The sequence below is a fragment of the Ogataea parapolymorpha genome, chromosome IV, assembly GCF_000187245.1.
Source record: "Ogataea parapolymorpha DL-1 chromosome IV, whole genome shotgun sequence".
Classification (NCBI taxonomy): Eukaryota; Fungi; Ascomycota; class Pichiomycetes; order Pichiales; family Pichiaceae; genus Ogataea; species Ogataea parapolymorpha.
This window is the reverse complement of record NC_027863.1, coordinates 685,928-700,598: the sequence shown is the minus strand read 5'-3', so window position 1 is coordinate 700,598 and position 14,671 is coordinate 685,928. Positions and strand designations below refer to the sequence as shown.

At 45.4% G+C, this 14,671-nt stretch overlaps 10 protein-coding genes across 10 annotated transcripts; 6 read left to right on the top strand and 4 right to left on the bottom strand.

The window, feature by feature from the left end:
* Window positions 1-12: 12 nt before the first annotated feature.
* On the bottom strand, window positions 13-1,047 carry HPODL_03415 (Delta-aminolevulinic acid dehydratase; the record flags this gene model as incomplete). The annotated part of the gene is made up of 1 exon (XM_014079726.1): window positions 13-1,047. One exon carries the CDS (start codon window positions 1,045-1,047, stop codon window positions 13-15), a length of 1,035 nt encoding a protein of 344 aa, XP_013935201.1.
* Window positions 1,048-1,158: 111 nt separating this feature from the next.
* Window positions 1,159-3,057, bottom strand: HPODL_03414 (Protein GRC3; the record flags this gene model as incomplete). Its single annotated transcript, XM_014079725.1, has 1 exon — window positions 1,159-3,057. The coding sequence occupies one exon, from the start codon at window positions 3,055-3,057 to the stop codon at window positions 1,159-1,161; it is 1,899 nt and encodes a 632-aa protein (XP_013935200.1).
* A 197-nt stretch (window positions 3,058-3,254) lies between these two features.
* On the top strand, window positions 3,255-3,545 carry HPODL_03413 (cytochrome c oxidase subunit VIb; the record flags this gene model as incomplete). The annotated part of the gene is made up of 1 exon (XM_014079724.1): window positions 3,255-3,545. One exon carries the CDS (start codon window positions 3,255-3,257, stop codon window positions 3,543-3,545), a length of 291 nt encoding a protein of 96 aa, XP_013935199.1.
* Window positions 3,546-3,593: 48 nt separating this feature from the next.
* Window positions 3,594-4,010, bottom strand: HPODL_03412 (uncharacterized protein; the record flags this gene model as incomplete). Its single annotated transcript, XM_014079723.1, has 1 exon — window positions 3,594-4,010. The coding sequence occupies one exon, from the start codon at window positions 4,008-4,010 to the stop codon at window positions 3,594-3,596; it is 417 nt and encodes a 138-aa protein (XP_013935198.1).
* Window positions 4,011-4,059: 49 nt separating this feature from the next.
* Window positions 4,060-4,725, top strand: HPODL_03411 (uncharacterized protein; the record flags this gene model as incomplete). Its single annotated transcript, XM_014079722.1, has 1 exon — window positions 4,060-4,725. The coding sequence occupies one exon, from the start codon at window positions 4,060-4,062 to the stop codon at window positions 4,723-4,725; it is 666 nt and encodes a 221-aa protein (XP_013935197.1).
* A 38-nt stretch (window positions 4,726-4,763) lies between these two features.
* HPODL_03410 (putative J domain-containing protein) lies at window positions 4,764-5,600 on the top strand (the record flags this gene model as incomplete). The annotated part of the gene is made up of 1 exon (XM_014079721.1): window positions 4,764-5,600. The coding sequence occupies one exon, from the start codon at window positions 4,764-4,766 to the stop codon at window positions 5,598-5,600; it is 837 nt and encodes a 278-aa protein (XP_013935196.1).
* Window positions 5,601-5,890: 290 nt separating this feature from the next.
* On the top strand, window positions 5,891-8,047 carry HPODL_03409 (Cell division control protein 4; the record flags this gene model as incomplete). The annotated part of the gene is made up of 1 exon (XM_014079720.1): window positions 5,891-8,047. One exon carries the CDS (start codon window positions 5,891-5,893, stop codon window positions 8,045-8,047), a length of 2,157 nt encoding a protein of 718 aa, XP_013935195.1.
* A 53-nt stretch (window positions 8,048-8,100) lies between these two features.
* Window positions 8,101-8,610, top strand: HPODL_03408 (uncharacterized protein; the record flags this gene model as incomplete). Its single annotated transcript, XM_014079719.1, has 1 exon — window positions 8,101-8,610. The coding sequence occupies one exon, from the start codon at window positions 8,101-8,103 to the stop codon at window positions 8,608-8,610; it is 510 nt and encodes a 169-aa protein (XP_013935194.1).
* Window positions 8,611-8,654: 44 nt separating this feature from the next.
* HPODL_03407 (Nucleoporin NUP49/NSP49) lies at window positions 8,655-10,223 on the bottom strand (the record flags this gene model as incomplete). Its single annotated transcript, XM_014079718.1, has 1 exon — window positions 8,655-10,223. One exon carries the CDS (start codon window positions 10,221-10,223, stop codon window positions 8,655-8,657), a length of 1,569 nt encoding a protein of 522 aa, XP_013935193.1.
* Window positions 10,224-10,361: 138 nt separating this feature from the next.
* On the top strand, window positions 10,362-14,671 carry HPODL_03406 (5'-3' exoribonuclease 1; the record flags this gene model as incomplete). Its single annotated transcript, XM_014079717.1, has 2 exons — window positions 10,362-10,365; window positions 10,404-14,671. The coding sequence occupies 2 exons, from the start codon at window positions 10,362-10,364 to the stop codon at window positions 14,669-14,671; spliced, it is 4,272 nt and encodes a 1,423-aa protein (XP_013935192.1).

The window sequence follows — 14,671 nt, the reverse complement described above, 5'->3', positions numbered from 1 at the left end:
GTCTATGATTATTTACATCGGGATAGGCTCATCGAGCCACTCAAGGAATTCTGGAGTGAAGTATGAGATGATAATTCTGGCTCCCGCTCTGAGGAACCCGTAATGAGCCTCGAAAGCAATCGTTTTCAAGTCGACAACACCCTTTTCGGCTGCAGCGTGCAACATAGCGTACTCGCCGCTGACATGGTAGCAGCCAACGGGATAATCTCCGCATAAGTCGCTGGCCTCTCTAACAATGTCCAAATAGAAAGTGGACGGTTTAATGAGAATACCGTCTGCTCCTTCCGAAATGTCCCTAGTCAGGGCTCTTCTTGCCAGACCTCTTCCACCAGATGGTAGCTGGTAACACTTTCTGTCTCCCTGGCCAGGACTAGAGCATGCAGCATCTCTAAATGGGCCGTATAGATTACCACTGAATTTTGCAGAGTACGACATCACAAATGTCTTGTGGGCCAGGCCTGCGTTTATGAGACCTTGTTTAATAGCCCTGACACGGCCGTCAATCATATCTGATGGCGCAACAGAGTTTGCGCCGGCCTTTGCGTAGTTCACGGCGACTGCTGCGATTCGTTGCACAGAAACCTCAGTGTTGATGGTTCCGTCTTCGTATAACACGCCACAGTGACCGTGTGAAGTGTATTCACACAGGCAAACATCGCACATGATGTAAAGCTGTGGATATGCTGACTTAAGTGCCTTGATTGCTTGGATAACAGGTCCGTCTGGGTCATCTGCAGCAGTTCCCACGGGATCCTTGACTCCATCTTTCAGCGGAACTCCGAACAAGATAACAGCCCTCAAGCCTTTCCTGACCAGGGTGCCGACGTAGGGAATCAGTTTCTTGACGCCAAATCTTTTGATGTTTGGCAGCGATGGAATGTCGTCCTCATCGTCTTCGTTATCGGTCACAAATAGCGGAAATATGAACATGTCTTTGGTCAACTGTCTCTCATGTTGCCACGAGCGAAGAAGAGGATGGTTGTAACCTCCCTGGAGAATCGACGAGATCTCTGTTGGACGTACTTCGAGGTATTCTGCGGAATGCATTGAAAAATCAATGATGATAAATATGAAAAATTAAATTTCTCGCTTTGGAAAACTCAAAAGAGTAATCAAATGCAGTTTTTGGTAGCTACATGAGATATGAGTCTATGCTATCTATTTTTTGCGCTGAATGTTGCGTCGAACATTCACGGATTTCGCACCTTTGCCAAAGGCCGTGTATGTGACGTATGGAAGAGCCGTCTTGGCAATCATTTTGGGGATGAGTTCCTCTGTTGGAAGATCGGATCGTCCTTTCACCAACACCAGTTTGGTTTCGTTGGTGGCCAGTGACTTGGAGAGACGTGCAACATCAATTGGCGTGTATAGATTGATGTATTTGGCCGTGGTGTTGATTGAATGGATCAAAGCTAAGCCTCGAAATTCAGACACCACCGATTCGAGGGTATTGTTGAAAAGATTCGGATAGGACTCGAGTGAGCTCAGTTGATTATGCTGGACCATCTCGTCGTAATAGTTAATAAATTCCTCATTTTCAAGCTCAAACACCGCCACGACTTGAGTTTCCAAGCACTCGACCAGGTCCTCGTGGTTGATGTTTGCAGCATCCAAAATGGAAATACCCGACAACCCTGGGAATCTAAGTAGTTTCTCTCTGTTAGAGAAATCGGCATAGCTGATTTTGTATGGAGATCTTGCCAGCAATGGCTCAAAATCAAATGTCTTGTCGTAGCGATTGTAATGGAAATAAGATAGCAGTCTAAAGTTGCGGATTTGAGAAGGTGAGTAGCGCACTATATCAGATGCCCTAGAAGTGAACCCAGGGACAGGAACGCGTATGAGATTTTCGTAGGTCAGATTGCATAACAGCTGGTTATCGTCTTCGCCGCCAAAGGAAAGGTAGACAAGGTGAGTTGGACGGACTGCAGCAGTAAGCTCTTTCAGAATCTCGACTCCGAATCCTTTGATCCACCCCGGAGAATTTATTAGCATCGGACCATTTTCCATGTCCAGATGTGTTGCCAACGCTTTCAGCTGCGAAATATACTTGATGGGCTGACGTTGGGGAGTATTGAAACCAATATAGCAAGATCGTGCTGGACGGTCGCAAAGGAACGGAAAGTATTGACCATGTATGGGTCTGTGGTGCGTAGTCAAAGATATACAGTCAGGAAGAGAATATTCAGGTTGTCCTGGATCAATGTCTAACACTTTGGGCGAGATATGCTCGTGAGACGCCAGTTTATTAAGTAGCAGTCGAAGAAACGTGGATTTGCCGGTATTTTTGGCCCCAATGACTAATACACGCATGCTATCAGCAGCCCCAGAATCATTGACAAGCGTTTCCAAAGCGTTTTTCCAGGTTTTGTTGATATATGTGCCAAGATTATTACTCGGGCTTTCCACCACTTTGAAAGAGTAAGGGTAAAAAGATTTAGCGAATGCAGAGCCCTCAAACTCGTCAATATCCTCCCTGTTTGGATGGATATTCTTCAATTGCGGATAAAGAAGGCCTATTTTCTCCATGCCGTCAAAAACGTCATCGAGTCTAATCACCGATTTGTAGTTTGGCGTGAATAAATGTTCCGTTTCTGGCAGAACCGTATCTTCGACTAGACTCTGGTCGGTAACCTGTGCAGCTGAGATTAGTGGAATACTGGAAAGTGACAGCCCGTATATTTTGATAGCATCATGGCTCGAGTGGTACAAGATAGAGTCTATTTGCACGGCTCCTCTCTGGATTTTCAACGTGTACTGGCCCTTGACCATAAGAAATTCGTCTGCTTTCAGCCCAATAACTACATAACCCCGTCCATAAACCACATTCTCATTGGTGGGCACAAACTTTGAGCAAGAAACAACAACGGGGGCATTTGGAGCTGAGTAGACAGGCACAGAGGGCTTGGAAGGAGCCAGCTCTGGCGGCTCAGAAACTGGCCGTTGCTCACCCACAGACTCAGCGTCCTCGTCTGACTGTTCGTAACCAATCAGTTCGTCATCGTCAGCGCTGCTCAGCGCCGCAAAAGCACTTATCGACGGGCCTCCTCTAGACATGCGACACGCTTTTTTGTTGCATAGTAAAAAAATTCACCTCAGACGAGTTTCTTACATAAGCAAGACCCCGGCCAATGAAATAGTGTAAAAATACAACATGCTATTGAACAGGCAATTTTCGCGGGAAGCGTCCCGTAGCAGGCTGGAAATTTTTTTCGAAAATCGCCCTATACACTCCTCAATCAGCAGACTGCATCATGAGTGAACCACAATACAAACTCCAAACCCCGGGCTTCGACGCTAGATTCCCTCAACAAAACCAGACCAAGCACTGCTACCAATCCTACCTGGACTACCACAAGTGTGTTGCTCTTAAGGGTGAGGACTTTGGACCATGCAAAGTGTTCTTGTCCACTTTCCAGTCCCTGTGCCCAACTTCGTGGGTTGATGAGTGGGATGAGCAAAGGGCCAACGGTACTTTCCCAGGTGACCTCTCTGTTGACAAGTTCCAGACGAGTTCAGAGCCTCAATCTGAATCCCAGGAGTAGGCAATTACAAACGGTATAGACAAAAATATACATTTCGATCATGCGATATTAATTTGAGCTAGACTGGCACGACCAGTCGGCGTCTGCGAGCTGGGACTTCAATTCGTCCATATCTATAGTTTTCGAGTCGTCTGTGCCGATGTGGAGGTAGATGTAAAGAATAGGCATTTTTATAGGTTTTTGCAGCCGCAGTTCGTCCTGCGGCCCGGAGGCCTCTCTAGACTTTTCCCTGTAGGTAAGCTTGTTGAATTGCTGATGAGTTGGGTGTTTTCTTTTCATGATTTCCACGATTGTAAGCAGTTTTTGTATTCCTTCATTCTCTGCCATCAGCACGATATTTGCCGGTGTCTGCTCGCATTTGGACAGCAAAACATCCAGCTTCTCTTTTATGCCGTCGTTTTTCCGGACAACCACTTGTTCCAAATTTGGCACGCGCTGGAGGTGTTTTAAAACAGCCTCGTCCATAGTAATTTACTGCTATTTTTTTCCCTGAGTATTATTTATTTTACAGCTAATGTCCTGTCACCGTCATTCACACGGCGTCCCTCCAATTCCTACAAACGAGTCGCAGTCAATCAATTCCCATGTGCTCACGACCCAGCTGGTGGCTTTGAATGTTGCAAATCCGTCTTCTGACCTGGAGAAACTGTTCAAGACGCAAACCAACAAGTACGAAGTGATACCTGAAATCAGATCAGATGCCGATAACCAATTCATACTCAGAATCCCCTTTCAAGGATCAGTGAAGCTATACTCGATCATACTTCGGACAGCCCGCCAACCAGACCACTGTCCCCGCATCATCAAGCTTTACAAGAACCAAGACAGCTTAGACTTTGATTCCGTGGGGGACACAAAGGCTACGCACGAGATCGAGCAACCACAAATTGGCCTTGAAATTGATGGAGAGTTGCCACGAGAAGTTGTCGCGGACGACACTTTTGTGGAACATTATCTCCCTCGCCACCACTTCAGCGGGGTCTCCTCTCTCACACTTTTTTTCCAGAACAATTGGAGCGATAACGACGACGAGGTGCTTAAACTTTACTCCATAGAACTACGTGGAGAATTCACTCCGTTGGCCAAAGACCCAGTGGTGACACTATACGAGTCTGCGGCGAATCCAGCAGACCACAAAAACCTCCTTGCCCAAGAGAACCACAACTACCAAAATATTTAGTATTTTTTTTAGCTACGCGAAATTATAGCATTTAATTGATGACTGTCCCATTCCCAGACATTGATCCGTACGCAGAATTGGGGTGCAATCCCCAGGACGCACCGCCGTTGATAAAGAAGGCCTATTATAAACTGTGTCTCAAGTATCATCCTGACAAATTATTGGAGCATGATCAGAAGAAGTACAAAACAAAGTTTGAGAAGATACAGTTTAGCTATCAGGTACTGGGTGATCCGAAAAGACGCGAACGTTACGATAAAACAGGAAACTTAGATGAGAGCGTAGCAGATGATGACGATTTCGATTGGTATGCGTTCTTCCAGGAGATGAGAGAGTCAGATGTAAAAGTCACTGCTGAGCTGATCGAAAAGGATAAGAAAAGCTATCAGGGCTCAGAGGAGGAATACCAAGACGTGTTGGAAACGATGATCTACTACGAGGGAGAGTTTTTACGTCTGTTTGAGACAATACCTCATTTGGAATTCTCGAAAGGGGAAGAGGACCGCATGTTCAAGCTGGTGCAACAGATGGTTGTGGATGGTGAGCTGAAGAACTACAAGAACTGGACGACGTATGTCAAAAACCGTAGCTCAGAAATGAAGAAGATGTTCCGTCAGTTGAAGAAGGAGAGCAAAGAGGCGGAGGAGGCTCTGAAGGAAATCAATGAGAAAAACCAGCTTAAACTGGACGGATCAGAAGATTCCTTGCGGCAGCTGATCCAGTCTAAAAAATCGCATACTTTTGACAACCTCATCGCCAAATACAGCAAACAAAGTAAAAAACAATCCAAAAGGTCCAAGCAATCTGAGTACGATCTAGATGATGAGGAGTTTTCCAGAATTCAGAAAAAGATGAAAAAACAGCGACACAGTTGAAACTATTGTAAGGCTTGACATCCAAGCGCGATGGGATTTTTTTTCGGTGCGGCCAGAAATTTTGTAGCAGAATCGGCAGGAGAAATAAAATTAAATATAATTATGTTGTTTTGAAGCGGAAAGCAGAGTTTAGATTATATATAGTTACAGGTCCACTATTCACGAACACAGTCTCGCAACTATTACAGCTATTTGTTTTCCGTTATTCCCTTTTACAGTCAAAAGCTTTTACACTAAGAGGTTGGTGAAGGCAAACACAACAACACCGCAATCTCCCACCAAAATATACCATGACATCGCCTAGAAGAACAAGCTCGAACAAGCACACCTCTGTGAACTCGATCAGGTATCCGCTTTCTAACATCAGCCTGGGTTCCGTGTTGCCGTTCTCTGAAGACGTATCAGCTAAAGCTTGTGAAACGCGCGTCGATATTGGGCAAGACCCCGACACCGAGAGCCGAGCCTCCAGAAAACGCCTTAACACGGGAGGTTTTACGTCCGGGGGTTCCGACTCTGAGATGACAGACATAGCTATCGATACTAACGCCGTTGTGGATAAAACAGGGTCTAGTCCTCCTAGCAAAAAACGCATGGTGGATAATTTACCGGCCGGGGCTCCGACAGTGACATCCCCATCAGCTTCGTCGTCGAGCAGCTCGGATTCTGCAAAGATGGCCACACCATCCAACTTCGTGATAAGCACGTCCTCCAACTACACTGACGAGTTGCAGCAACTTCCGCTTCCATCACCCAGCGCGTCACCAATACAGTCCGGAAACCTTGTTGATCCCCAAAATTTTGAGGGAGTGGAGTATACTGATGACCACGGCTCCAGAGTGATTCAGACAAGAGAGGAGAGAGCAGAGATTTTCAAGTCCGTCAATGAATTGATTAGTCTGCTTCCAGTCGGATCCTCAGAAGTGAATTATCTGCTCTGGTCATTACTACAGAAAACCGATAGATCCACTCTTTCATCATTACAAGAGACCATAAGGAACTCGCTGAGAAAAGACTTGGTTTCGCTTCTACCATCAGAGATCAGTATGAAGATATTCGGGTATCTTGACTACGAGTCTTTATTGCGGACTTCTGAAATTTGCAGAAGCTGGCTTAAGCTTTCCATGGAGAGCTACGATTTCTGGAAAGACCTTCTCTTCAAGGACGGGTTTATTGCCACAACAGATGAATTTGAGTCAGAATATGACTGGGTTAAGTCGCTAAATCCAGACATGAACTCCTGTCAGATTACGAAATGGATATACAGACGAAGACTGGCAATTTCCAAAAGATGGAAAAATCCAGATTTCCAACCTCGCCGTATCACGTTGCCTGGGCAGGGCCCAGACGTGATCACATGTTTGCAATTTGACGACGATAAAATCGTCGCGGGTGATGCTGATCATAGCATCACCATTTATGATATCAATACCGGAAAACTCAGATCTGTCCTTTCAGGCCATACAGGAGGTGTTTGGGCAATGAAATACCTGGGAAACATATTGGCCTCCGGAGCAACAGACAGAACAGTTCGCATCTGGAATATGAAACAGGGAAAATGCACGCATGTTTTTCGTGGCCATACCTCGACTGTCAGATGCCTGGAGATTTTGGAGCCTAAACAAATAGGTGTCGACGACGAAGGTAATGCTATAATGTTCCCTAAGGTGCCGTTGGTAGTTACTGGTTCCAGAGACTCGACTCTTTACGTCTGGAGGTTGCCTATAACGGGAGAAGACGAAGACCTTCCGGACGAACCAATTGAGCTTGACGAAACGTCTAACAAGTACTTGGTGAAAGTGCTGCGTGGCCACACGGGCTCCATCCGTGCCGTTTCAGGATCGGCCAATATCCTTGTGAGTGGCAGTTACGATGCTAACGCTCGCGTGTGGGATTTGAGAACGGGAGAATGTAAATGGCTCCTATCCGGCCACACTGAAAGAATATACAGCTGTGTCTTGGACGTGAAGAAAAATAGGTGCATTTCAGGTTCCGCTGACAACACAGTAAGGATATGGGACCTCAATACGGGTGAGACGGTGGCAATCTTGGAAGGCCACCAGAATCTGGTTGGTCTTGTCACTCTGTCTGAAAATGCTTTGGTATCCGCAGCTGCCGACTCTACGGTGAGAATCTGGGATCCAAATACTGGTGATATGAAGCATGTTTTGAGGGGACACACTTCGGCAATCACTTGTATTCAGCACAACGACAACATCATCATATCAGGATCGAATGGAATGCTGAAGATGTGGGACACGCAGACCGGAAAGTTTATCAGAGATTTGCTTGACGATGTGGATGGTAATGTCTGGCAAGTGAAATCGGATTATAGACGATGCATTGCTGCTGTTCAGAAAGATGGGGGTACATACATTGAGATCCTCGACTTTGGTCACTCCAATGCTGATAATCTCAGATTTTACCAGAACGCAGATCAGATTATGTAAGTTCAAACAGGTTTGATAAAAAAATTTAGAAAAAATATTGAATTAATTCCTAGATGGACCCGCGAGGCTATTTGAAGAGCTACGGATGGATCGAGGGGGAAGCGTTGCAGCAGGGAGGCCTGAAGAGACCTATTTTGGTTACTCATAAGAAGAATACGTTTGGAATAGGACACACGAGTAATCAAGCTGAGGCATGGTGGGAGAAGATGTTTGACGGACAGCTCAAATCGCTGGATGTGACGAGCAACAATGGTGCTGTTAGTTTTGTTCAGGATGCACAGTCCCTTAAGGAATTTGCCAAAAGCCAGTCACCGCTGTACAGGATGTTCGTGAAAGGGGGGCTGCTGCAAGGAACGATAAAAAAAGAACCGGAAATAGATAGAACAGGAAGCGAAGAACTGATGATATTTGATCTGGGTGACAAGTCGAAGACGAGCGAAAAGAAGTGCAAAAAAGATAGAAAGGAAAGAAAACATAAAGAGAAGAAAGATAAGCATAAATCTAAGAAGAAGAGCAAGGTGAAAGATGGGAAGATAAAAAAAAAGCACAAGTCCAAGACATAACTTCGCTGCATATTTCATACATTCGCTGCATACATAATGTACATCTATATTGACCCGTCATCGAGCCTTTTAACCTGATGGTGGACTTCTGCAAACTCATTGGCCAGCTCGACATAAAGCTGGAATTCTTCCTTCAATGTGCTGACAATCATATCGAGACCGTATGAACCGATGGCCGGGCCTCCACTTAATGAAACCTTGTCTAGATCGCTAATTGAATTTTCTACTTCTTGCAGAATCAACTGGTACTTGTCAATGTTTTGTCTAAACTCTTCAATCTTGGCACTGTAGTAGCTGTTGAGGATTTGAGGAACATTCACATGGGAGTCTTTATCCAGCTGTTGCGACTTGGAAGGCTGCGATTGCAAAAGGCCTGCAGTCCTAACTCCATTAACTCCAATGATTTGGGTTACCGTGCCATCTGCAGACTTTGCTTGCTCGTTGTTGGACATTCCCAGAATCATTGGATTGGTCAGCTGTAAATAGACCTTGATTAATTTCTCCACCCAGTTGTCAAAATTTTCGAGGGTCTTGTTTTTGAAGCTTTCGACGAACTTCAGGTCGCTATTAAGAGCCTGGTTAGTAGAAAAGTAACGTTTCTCAAGGAAATCAATGTCTCTAGGAATGCTGTTGATAAGTTCTTTGTGTTCATCCTCGTCGTTCTTTAGTCGCTCCGCAATAGCCACTTGAGTCTGAATGTATTGGTCCAGCTGCTCCAGCTCTTTTTGAAAAGCCTCCGGTAGATCGCTCACTTTGGTCATAGGGTTTAACGGAGGCAGTTGGGGCTGGTTGAGATTTGTATTTTGTTGCTGGTTGCCAAATAATGCTCCAGACGTTCCAGATGTATTTTGTTGGTTGCCAAAAAGACTGCCTGTGCCTCCTAAACTGCTATTTTGTTGATTGCCAAAAAGACCTCCCGATGTGCCAACAGTGTTTTGCTGGTTACCCAGAAGGCCACCTGAGCCTGATTGCTGATTTCCTCCAAATAGTGAAGAGCCTGTGCCGGTAGGTTGAGACGGTTGTCCAAATAGCCCTCCAGGTTTATTTCCAAATAAACTGGTGGACGTATTGGATGTATTATTGGCTGCATTGTTGGTATTTCCGAAAGAGAATCCCGTATTCGTGGAAGGAGCAGAAGTGCTTGAGGATCCGAAAAGGCCTCCAGTTTGGTTGCCAGTTTGCGTATTATTTTGAGTGTTCGAAGCTCCTCCAAATGAGAAACCTGTGTTTGCGGAGGCTCCTGTTTGATTGGTATTGTTTGCATTATTACCAAACGAGAATGCTGGTTTTGGTGCGGTGGACGTATTGTTTTGGCCAAATAATCCACCTGAGGTGGTGTTATTTCCAAATAATCCTCCAGAAGTCGAGGAATTTGTGTTTCCAAATCCAGTTGACGCATTGCTTGTATTCGAATTGGCCCCAAAGATGTTTGTAGATCCCGTGGTATTGTTGTTATTGGCCCCAAACAGACCGCCTGTAGAATTGGGCTGGGAGCCAGCTGGAGTATTGTTTTGAGTGTTCCCAAAGGAAAATGCAGGCTTCGAAGCATTAGAGCCCCCGAAAGAGAAGCCTGTTCCGCCTGTAGATGAGGCGCCTGCTGTGTTGCCAAACATTTGCAATGTCTGGATTATATTTGTATTTTTATTTTCACTGAATATTTCCTCCGGGTAAGCCTCTCATTGCCACAGATTTTCAGTGTCGAATTAAATAAAAAAAGACAAGCTAAACACGCTTACTATCACAAATTTAGAATGGGTAAGTTTTAGTCTTTTGCACTCTGCTCTAACATTTAGGTATCCCAAAGTTCTTCCGGTTCATCTCTGAGAGATGGCCACTGATATCGAACGAGATTGATGGGTTGACTCCCGTTCCAGAGTTTGACAACCTCTATCTCGATATGAACTCCATTTTGCATACCTGCACGCATACCAACGACAGTTCATTGCTTAGAATGACAGACGATCAAATGTTTGGTGCCATTTTTGCCTACATTGATCATCTGTTCAACATCATTAAGCCTCAGAAAGTGTTTTACATGGCTATTGATGGAGTTGCTCCTAGAGCAAAAATGAACCAGCAGCGTGCTAGACGGTTCCGAAGTGCGATTGAGGCCGAGCAGAACTTGGAGAAAGCTATCAAAGAAGGAAAGGAAATTCCTAAGGAACCTCCTTTTGACTCCAACGCAATTACTCCAGGTACAGAGTTCATGGCCAAATTGACCCAAAATTTGAAATTCTACATTAATCAAAAAGCTTCCTCGGACTCGAGGTGGCAGAATATGCGTATCATTCTGTCCGGCCACGAGGTGCCCGGTGAAGGAGAGCACAAGATCATGGACTTCATCAGGACGCAGAAAGCTCAGCCTGACTACGATCCTAACACCAGACACTGTGTCTATGGTTTGGACGCGGATCTTATTATGCTGGGCCTTGTCGCTCATGAACCACATTTTGCTCTGTTGAGAGAGGAAGTGACCTTTGGTCCAAAAGCTAACTCTCATTCCGATGACGACCTTACGCAGCAGACATTCTTCTTGCTCCATATCTCGCTGGTCAGAGAATATATGGAGCTGGAATTCCAGGAACTGCAAGATCAGCTTTCATTCGAGTACGATTTTGAGCGTATCATTGACGACTTCATTCTTATCATGTACGTGATAGGAAACGACTTCCTACCGAACTTGCCGGATTTGCATTTGAACAAAGGTGCTTTCCCGCTTTTGATTGAGACTTTCAAAGAAGCTATCAGAGACATGGACGGATACATCAATGAGTTTGGAACTATCAATCTCCAACGGTTCGGAAAGTGGCTGGAATATTTATCCGTCTTCGAGCTGGAGAATTTTGAGAAAGGTGAAGTCGACGTCGAGTGGTTCAACAAGCAGCTTGACAATATATCGAAGCAAGGAATGAAGAAGAGACTGAGACAGGGTAAAGAGCTGTTGCTTAAGCAGCAGAAGAAGTTTGTTGGACTTGTGAGAGAGTGGATATATCGCGTCTATTCAGAGAAATTTGACGTCAAAGCCATGCTAGAAGACGAATCTAAAGTTCCTGAACTTCCTCTTCCACGTGAAGCGTTTGACAGTGAGATCAATAGAGACGTCATTGCCAAATTCTTGTTTGAACTAGGTGTTGTGGTTATCCACAGCAAGTCTCAGGACACATACACTGCCAGATTGGATGTCGATGGCATCAATCCCGACGAGACTGACGAAGAATTCAATGAAAGAGTGGAAGGAATCAGAAGAGTGATCAAGAAGTACCAGACTGCCATCGTTGTTGAAGACGAAGAAACGCTGGAATCGCAAAAGGACCTTTACGATGCTAGATTCGTGAAATGGAAGAATGAATACTATAAGAAGAAGGTTGGATTTTCTTTGAATGACGAGGACAAGATCAGAGACATGGCTGAGAACTATATTGAAGGGCTGCAATGGGTTTTGAACTACTATTACAAAGGAATTTCATCCTGGCCTTGGTATTACAGGTACCACTATGCTCCGCGCATTTCTGATGTTAGCAAGGGTCTGAATGTGAAGATTAATTTTGAGAAGGGGCATCCGTTTAAGCCTTTCCAACAGCTGATGGCTGTCTTGCCTGCCAGGTCTAAAGAACTGATTCCTACTGTCTACAGACCACTGATGACGGACTCCAACTCCCCAATCATAGATTTCTATCCAGATGATTGTGAAGTTGATATGAATGGCAAGAAAGCGCCATGGGAGGCAGTTGTTCTTTTGTCTTTTGTGGATGAGAAAAGACTGATTGAAGCGATGGCTCCGTTTGACTCTAAATTGAGTCCTGAAGAGAAACAAAGAAACTCATTTGGTACCGACTTGCAGTTCCATTTCAATCCTCAAATCAAGCACCTCATCAAGTCTCCTTTGCCTGCATCGTTCAGTGACTTTGAGTCTCACTGCACGGAGACCGAGTTCCACTTGCCTTCACTTGAAGGTCTGAAAATCAACTTTGGCTTGTGTAAGGGTGCCAAGTTTGGCAGAGAAGCATTGGCTGGCTTCCCATCTCTGAAAACCATCCCATGTCAATACAACCTTGAATATGCCAATGTCGTGGTGTTCCAACAGCCATCGAAAGCCATGACATTAATGTTGACGCTGGAAAATCTACACAGCAGTCTGACAGTGGAACAGTTTGCCAAAGAGTATGTTGGACAGATTGTTTACACGAAATGGCCATTCTTGAGAGAGGCTAAGGTTGTCTACGTGACTGACAACCTTATGAGATACGAGAAAGTGAAGATGGGATCTGTGCCGAAAGTTGTCTCGTCTCCGCTGGAGTCATTTGAAAGAGACGATTTTGAAAAGACCAGATCTCTTTTGTATCACAAACTACAGACCAACAAGGGTGTTCGATTCCAAGCTGCAGAAGCTGATGATCAATCTGAAGATGGCGCCAAAACTTCTTCCACAAAGAACCCTATTGAAGGATTGGTCTATGTTAGAGCTGTCAATGGGCTGATCCGAAACGAACACGGAGCGTTTGTGAAAACATACGCCAAAGAGATTGAATGCTATCCTATTCAATTAATAGTGGATGAGGTGATCAACAAAGATACGAGATTTGAGGCAAGACCTCCTGTTCCTATAGAGGAGGAATTTCCGAAGAACTCGACAGTTGTTTTCCTTGGTGCTTTCGCATACGGTGCTCCCGCAGACGTTATTGATCACGAGAACAACAAGCTCACCTTGAAGGTGTCGAGGATATCCAAGAAGGCAGAGCCCAACTTTGGCGTTCTGAGAGCACAGCATGAAAAGAAAGCCATCAGATACCATCCGTCGTCGACTGTTGCCAAAATTTTAAAATTCTCTCCTCTGTTCCTGTCCAAACTGACGTCTTCGTATGCGGTAGAAGGACCTGGTGGAAGAAGATACGACATTGGCCTTCCACTGAAGTTTGAGGGTAAGAAGATGAAAGTGTTGGGATACACAAGAAGAAATGATAGATACTGGGAGTACAGCGATTTGGCTATCAGCTTGATCCAGGAGTACACGAAGAAATTCCCTGATGTTTTCAAAGCCCTGATGGAACACAAGGGATCCTCTATTCCGAGCGCTAAAGAAATTTTCAAGATTGCTGAGCCGGACAAGCTCAGGGCCAAGCTGGATGCTGTGCAGTCGTTCCTCAAGGAGAAAAAGTCCACGTTTGTCACTGTGAGCCTGGAATCTGAGTCGTTCACCAAAATTGGCGTTGCAGAGCTCGAGCAACAGATTATCGACTATATGGCAAAGCCACAGCCTTTGGATACCAAGGGAATCAAAGGAATTCCACGAAACGCTGTTTTGGCTCCGTCGCAGTCGTTCCAGTTGCTCAAAAAGCAGCACTTCTCTCTTGGAGACCGTGTTGTTTATGTCTTGGACTCGGGTAATGTTCCTCTGTTCTCCAAGGGAACTGTGATCGGCATCAGATCGCTTGAGTCCAAGGTCGAGTTGCAAGTTCTATTCGATCAGCCTCTGCTCACTGGTAATACCTTTGGTGGCAGGCTGAAGACTCAAAGAGGACTGACGCTGGATTCCTCTGTGTTGCTAAATTTGACTGACAAGCAGTTCATTTACCACTCAAAGGCCTCCTCCAAGACTGCTCAGGGAGATTTGAGCGAGGTCAAGAAGCGCTATTTGCTGAAGAAGAAACAAGAAAAGGAGAACGAACTCAGAAACAAGAAGGAATTGCTAAACGTGATCAAGAAGAGTGACACTCAGGGTGAGGCCAAGGAATCTGCCGACCCAACTCTTTCAAGCCTCTCTAAGAAAAATAGAGTGGCTCAAAATGTGTTCAACTCTGTTCTTGGTAACGTGATGCAGCCAACGGCTCCTCTGAGAGGTCCACACTCCATGATGGGCATTCCTCCTGGACTCCCCTTACCTGTGCCTATGCCTGCTAACACCAACGGCTCGCAGGAGCTCATGGGCATGCTCAACAGCCAGAAACCACGGAACTCTGCAGACAGGCCTGCCACCAAACCGGCCAACAAGCAGGCCAACAGATCCACGAAAAAGCCCCAGAATAAGCAGAAGCCAAAGGTCGCTAAGAAAGAAGAGGCTTGA